The following is a 7,096-nucleotide window of genomic DNA, read 5'->3' as shown; positions in this document are numbered from 1 at the left end:
GACGCCACCTCAGCGGCTCCCGAGGCTCATGGCCACCCCCGGCAGTGCCGCCGAGCCCCCGCTGGAGTCAAACCATCCCGGTGGGAACGAGTCCACTCGGGCACTCACCGCGGGCAGGAGAGGTGCGAGCCCCCCGGCACGGCGGCAGGGACAGGCTCCAGCAGCCCCCGGGACTCCCACAGCTCTGTCGAACTGTGAAAAAACGCTCTACAGAATTTGCCTCGGGTGGTTTAACTTGGGTCAAATTTGGACCTTCACCCTCTGCAACAAGTCGGGCTGTCAGCACTACAGAAACAAGGAGGAGGCTGAATACTTAAAGGATTACCAAACAGCACACATTAAACCTGAAAATTAAAGTTTTTATTCAAAGCATCTATTAGAATGACAGCACATCAACTCTTCTGCCTTTAACTCATGCCAAACTACAACTTAATCTTTCAAAGCACTGAACACTTTCATGACTCCTTGTATGTAATCACTTAATAAAACAAAAAGCAGTCTCACACACACTGGGTTTTTCTTTTACTTGGTATTTTACCCAAAACTTGTCATGATCCAGAACTGCTTCAGCTGTCTGAATTTTGTCTACAGCCAACTACAATTCAGTGTACTTGTCATTTTTGAGGAAATATCCCGCAAGTTGCCCAAAGCATTACAGCTGACTAGGAAAAAAAAAAAAAATCCTAATGAAGTTACAACACCAGTCTGCAACTGGCTGGTAATTACAGAGTCTCCTGCCCTTTGAAACACTACTCAGGAGCAATTCTCAGTTATGACTCAGAACTACAACGGATTTAAGTCCAGGGCTCATTTTGGGATCAGATTATTTGCATGAAGCCTGATTAACAGTCAACAGCATGTAATTTTTTTGAGAAACTCAAAACCTACACACATGAATTACCAGTTTTACATAGGCTAAGAAGCCTAGTATGACTAGTGTTTTCTATTTTTTTCAGAAGCTGAAGCAAAAATTAAACCGTATCACTGGTGCAAAATCATTTACATTCAATAAAAGCGATTTTTATTTTAATTATTCAATTACTCTTTAGCTAAGTGCATCAATACAAGATTTAAATGAACTGGGTTAATGAGATTTTCAAAGACAACAGGTTATCAGAGAACACATTTCTCTAGTTGCAGTTCCTGGTGTAAAACCACTCTACTTTTCTGGAACAGCTGTATGCATCTGGTCAGTCTTTACCAAGTGATTGATAAAATTATTTCTTCCTCTTGTTTAAGTGAGAGGGAAAAAAGCTTCCTTTCTCATTTGAAATTCCTGACCTCTAACAAAAGGAAGGAGTTAAAGCAAGCAGGTCAGTAAATGCACATTATTAATATCCCCTTAAGCAGTAGCTTCATAACAACAACCAACAACAAAACCACACAACAAGAAGTCCAATCTGAAAACAAAGTTTTGTTAGAATATTAGGAATCTCTGGCTGCCTTCAAAGAAAATTATGGAAAAAGATCACCATGAGACAATGCTACTAAAAAGTATACAGCATTCTCAAAGTGACAAGATACCCTGTTAAACATTTTATATCAACATCTGAGTACTAGGCAGCATTCTGTAACTTCATTTATTTGGGAAATATACGAAATCCCACTGTTAACACACTTGTAACTATCTTTGGAAGCCTATTTTCTAGTTGTATAGTGAATATTTTCCTGCAGTGTTTAACTGATAGCTGTGCTATGGTTAGTGAACACAAAATTGGCATGTTATCCTGAAATAAAGCAGTAAGGTGGCTTTAGGCACAGAAAGTACGGAGGCTCATATCTGCTGATCATCATATGAAAGCAATACTTTAAAACTTAGTGTTTGCTAATAGAAGATCTGGAATAGTTAACTAGAAATCTATACCACCCTGTAAATACCCCCTTTATCAACAAAATCAAGTGCCAAACCACTACAGGGTCAAAAAACCTCTGAAAAAATATTACCAATTGTTTAACTTTGTCTAGACTTTGCAAGACTAATCATTTTCAGACAAAACAATGTGCAAAAGTTCCCAACGTCACATGTTAGGAACAACAAGTGCTACCAAGAGATTCTGCTGAAATCAAATCAGAAAATGTAAAGCAGCAAAGTCAAGCCTCATACCTTGAGCAGTCACAGAGAAGATACTGAACAACCTTAGGATTTCCTGCATGAAGCAGTTCCTTTCCCACTGCAAGCTGAGATGATTAACCTTTGCCTTTTGCCTTGGTGATACTAGGTAAAGACATACTGACATTAGAAAAACACAGTTTTGTTGCTGTTTAACAGTATCCCCAGACCTATCGCTTTTTATAAATTTGCTTAAATAGTCAGATAAATGCTTTTCTTTTTGTCAGCCTTCTTTGGCCACATGTACCATTCTGCTAATTGCAAACACTTTGTTCAGAAAGTGCTTCCTGTGAAAACTGCTCCAAATAAATGAGTTAACCTTGCAAAATCTAGCTTCCCAAGACACATAAATTTGTCAACCCTATATTTACAAAACACTTATAAACTTTACATATGTCTTCTATCTTATCAAAAGTGCAATTCTCTCACCCCGCGTTACGGGGGCAACAACATTCTTCATAAATTCTACAGAATAGCAGCCTATGATAAGCAAATAAGGTGCTTAGCTTATGCTTGGGATCTAACTGGTTAAGTGACACCAGCAGGTAACGTTTTGTGTAGGCAGAGACTGCTCCCATCTACTGTCTCAGGGGTGCCACAGCTAAGTTTGCCAGCTCGATGAGAGCCAGCGCTCCGTGCATGCGCTCGCGCTGCTCCTGCAGCCGGCGCAGGCAGGCAGCTGAGTGAGAGCTGCTCTTCTCTTCATCGTCCTCCTCATCAGACTGGAGATACTCCATCGGGTCCTGCTGCTCCTGGTCCGTTTTCTGCATCGCTTTGGTCTTCAAAGCAAGAGCGCGCTGCTCTCTGGTCTCCCAGTATCTGTAACACCAAATGTGGGGAACGCTCGTCAAATGAAGGACATGGAGGTCCTGGAGCAGGTCCAGAGGAGAGCAACAAGGCTGGGGAAGGGACTGGAGCACAAGTGCTGTGAGGAGAGGCTGAGGGAGCTGGGGGGGCTCAGCCTGGAGAAGAGGAGGCTCAGGGGAGACCTCCTCACTCTCTGCAACTCCCTGCCAGGAGGGGGGAGCCAGGGGGGGTTGGTCTCTTTTCCCAGGCAACCATCAGCAAGACAAGAGGGCTGGGTCTGCAGCTGTGCCAGGGGAGGGTTAGACATTAGAAAGAATTTCTTTGCAGAGAGGGTGCTCAGCCATTGGAATGGGCTGCCCAGGGAAGTGGTGGATTCTCCATCCCTGGAGGTTTTTAAGACAAGACTGGATGTGGCATCAGTGCCATAGTCTGGGAACCACAGTGGGGTTGGATCAAGGGTTGGACTTGATGATCTTGGAGGTCCCTTCCAACCCAGCTGATTCTGTGATTCTATGAGTACACCTGACAACAATCCAAAGCTGCCAAAATCCTCCCAAGTACTGACTTGCATCTGCCTAAGCACTGCATTTCACTTTATCTTTCAGCCCTTATAGGACAGTATTTATGCTGTCAGAAACCTTCTTTATTCAGTATTTTAAGTGTAAAGTGCCCAAGTGAACATCTGTGACAGGTTTCTCCTCTACACAGCATTCCCAGCAGGCGTTTCTCCCTAGGCAAACACAAGATGTTGCCCCTCATACAAGGGCAAATTCAGCAAGACTGCAGCACTAACAAGGTATTAGCAGGGGTTGATCAAGCAAAGAAGGACATTTAAGCAGAGAAAAAAACCAAAACAAAATTGGAAGAAAAAAAGTCTCATGAGGAGCTTTGTCTTAAAGGAGTTCAGACTCCTTTAAGGAGGACTGATATGTACTGGAGGAGCGTACAGTTTTGGTTTGTTGGGGTTTTACTGTTCTGAAGAATAAAATGCTTTTTCAAACCACCCTTATAAGTATTTCAAGGAAGGTGACACCATGAGGGAACTTACTTTGCTAGCCACTCAGCCACAGCTTTATTGTCAGCCGTTTGCTTCTTGGTCAGCCTGTCTGTGAGCTCCTCCCTCTTCAGCCGGGCATAGGGATGTTTTGGGCAGTGACGGTTTGCATGTGTGAACCTGCTCAAACAGCCTTAAAAACACCAAGCAAAAATGAAGAACACGTTATGGAAAGCAGCCAACCAGTGACTAAGCATAACATCTGTGGAATGAAGATGCCACTGAACCCAACCTTCCTCATTCACAAAACCCTAGGTTTGTTTGAAAACAAAGTTGCAAGGTTCATAACGTGTCTCGTCATTTTATAAGTTAGTATCTATTGGCAGAGAACATATGCAACTTAGATACATATTTGCAGAATCACCCCAGAAGTTCAGCCAAAATTAAACTCCAAGGCTTTTATGTATCTTTGCCAAGTGAACTTGTATACAATTCCAGTATTGCTCTGACCCTAGAAAGCTGCAAATTGTTCTCTGATGACTCACCATTCTCTGAGCAGACGAATGGTTTCTCTCCCGTGTGGAGACGCTGGTGAGTTTTGAGCTGCCCACTCTGTACAAAGGCTTTCCCACAATCTGGGTAGTCACATAAATAGGGCCTTTCACCTTAAAAATAATGAACAGAGATTTATGAAAGCTGACTATGTGTCATAGTACCCAGTGGTGATCCCTGGCATGAGACTTACACAAGCAAGCTCTCCTTTTAGCCACTCAGACACTTGCAACTACTTAAGAAGTCCTGGTTTACTCTGAAGTACATGTTCTATGCTACTGGACAATATACTTATTTCCAGAGAGGAAAAAAAAATTTTTTTCCCTTGTCATGTTTTCTGATTTAAGACTCTTAGATAACACCACATAAGCTTTGTCCAGTGAAACTATGGACCCCTATAGAGCAAGAAATATAGGAAGTAAATGGACAAGTGATGTAATTCAAGTTGTAACCAGAGAAATTTTATCCTTAACATAGCCTGAACTAGGGTGAAATACTGGAGGTCAACATTAAAATAACATACAAGGTTGCAGAAATATCTCATTAGGAGAAAGTCTCACTTTTGAGAAAAGTCATAAGAATGGAGGCTGCACGAGAAACTTATTCCAGACTTAAGTCAACAAAGTTTTCTTAGAACAGTCACCAAGGAAGACTTCTCCATGCAAACTGCAACCAGAAAAAACAAGGCAGAAAGTGTCTCCTTCCCCGAGAGGGCTCCTCAGGAAGGAGACCAAACAGAGGTGACTCGGAGGAATGACACCAGGTAAGGTGTCTTACCTGCTCAGGTAAGAAGTTCTTACAAGTTCAACAGCTTGTACAACTAAGTGAAAGAATGTCTTTTGACCAAAATCCATGAGGAAACTGCTGTTTAATTTCATTATCTAGATTAGTTGTAGGGACTTGAATCAGAAGAAGCGAAGGTGGGAGCCAAGGTTTTTGTGGGCTTTCGTTTGCTTGGCTTGGGGGGAGTGCTGATGGTTGTGTCTGTACTGTGAGCTACATTAGTTCACACTTTATTGCAAATACAGAGTGCTGTTGAAACATGAATTAAAAAAAAAAAAGGTATTTGCTTGGTTGAAAAACCTAAACCAACAGTATCTCCAAGCCCAGCTGAATGAGTTCATCCTACATTTTCAATTAACTGCAAGCTGCCTTCTAAATACTGCTCAGAGAATTAGCATGACCACCTCCACCCAAGAAAATGAATTCTAGATGGTGGGAAAAAACAACTGGGTGCTAATTTTAAGCAGGTGGACTCTTTTCTCAACATTTAAACTACACTTCTAAGGTGTTACAGTGCTGAAGTTGCCATCTACTTTCTAAGTTACTGTAACCTCTTACAGGAAACTTCAATGCGGTGTGAAAAACACAACAGCAACAGGGAAAAAAATAACAGAGAAGAGGCAGTCAGAATACAAAGTGCTACCAAGCTCAAGTGCAGAGCACCAAGCTCAAAAAAAGTTCTCCCTCTTACAAAGCAGGTCTGCAACTGCAACAGATAAAATATTTCTGTAATTTGCCTACACTATTACAGCCAAAATTGCTGCTACATTTTGCCACAACAAACACAGCTACAAAGACTGTGAGTGACTAACAAGCACTGGAAGTAAAGTATGATTAAATTAGTAGTTACAATAACATATTAACAGGCCAAGTGCTGGGAGGTTCCTCTGTGGTTTTAACTCCTTCCCTGGTGCTCCCGAAGCGCTCAGCCCAGCAATGCAACCCTCCCTTTTACTCACCCGTGTGAGTGCGCTTGTGGGCCTGCAGTGATTTCCCTCGTGGGAAGACCCTGTTGCAGATATTGCAGCGTATCCTGCTGGAGGAGTGCTCTCCTTCACTGATCAGGTCTCGGACGGTGTCTGCTCTCGGCCGGCCACGTTTGATCCCATCCTGGGCATAAATAACGAGGGAACTAAACTCCAGCACCTTCCCCGCTCTGCAGCGTGGCCAACAGGCACAGCACGCCCCGGAGTGACGGCACTGACGATGGTGACAGTGGTGCCGTGACAGCATAGAACCAGCCCAGACCACGTCCAGCCCATCCCCAGCTTGCTCCTGGTGGCTGGGCTGTGGCAGCAGGGGAGATGCCAGGCACTGCCAGTGCTCCACCACATGCTCAGGAACATGGGGAGGAACTGGCAACAAAACCACGGAATGGGGCAGGCTGGAAGGGGCCACAGCGGGTCATCTGGTCCAACTTCCCTGCTCCAGCAGGGCCATCCCACTGCACATGGCACAGGATTGTGTTCAGAGGGTTCCAGAATATCCCCAGTGAGGGAGACCCCACCCCTCTCTGGGCAACCTGTTCGGTGTGTGGTCACCCACATGGTAAGGAAGTTCTTCCTCATGTTCAGGTGGAACTTTCTGTGCATCACTTTCTGCCCGTTCCCCTTGTGCTGTTGTTCGGCATCACAGGCAGAGCCTGGCTCAGTCCTCTTGTCAACCTCGTTAGGTATTTACACACTTTAATGAGGTCCCCTCAGCGTCTCCTTTCAGGGCTGAACAGGCCCGGCTCCCTCAGCCCTTCCCGGTGTGAGAGATGCTCCTGTCCCCTGACTACCCTCGCAGCCCGTGCTGGGCCGGCTGCAGGAGCTCCCTGGCCCTGAGAAGCCCCGAGCTGGGCACGGCCC

At 44.4% G+C, this 7,096-nt stretch overlaps 1 protein-coding gene across 1 annotated transcript in view; it reads right to left on the bottom strand.

Annotated features, from left to right (window-relative positions):
* Nucleotides 1–338: 338 nt before the first annotated feature.
* ZNF367 (zinc finger protein 367) overlaps nt 339–7,096 on the bottom strand; it is a 13,131-nt gene continuing 6,373 nt past the window's right edge. Inside the window, exons 2-6 of the mRNA XM_018085889.2 lie at nt 6,792–6,862; nt 6,206–6,356; nt 4,457–4,576; nt 3,966–4,104; nt 339–2,929 (exon numbers count right to left, since the gene is read on the bottom strand). Of these exons, the coding sequence (XP_017941378.1) occupies nt 2,689–2,929; nt 3,966–4,104; nt 4,457–4,576; nt 6,206–6,356; nt 6,792–6,862 (722 nt within the window). The 3' untranslated portion in view covers nt 339–2,688. The remainder of the gene's footprint in view (nt 2,930–3,965; nt 4,105–4,456; nt 4,577–6,205; nt 6,357–6,791; nt 6,863–7,096) is intronic.

The sequence above is a fragment of the Manacus vitellinus genome, unplaced genomic scaffold (assembly GCF_001715985.3).
Source record: "Manacus vitellinus isolate BGI_N305 unplaced genomic scaffold, ASM171598v3 scaffold_9_pilon, whole genome shotgun sequence".
NCBI classification, from domain to species: domain Eukaryota; kingdom Metazoa; phylum Chordata; class Aves; order Passeriformes; family Pipridae; genus Manacus; species Manacus vitellinus.
Note: the sequence above shows the minus strand (reverse complement) of the source record. Positions and strands in the feature narration are given on the sequence as shown.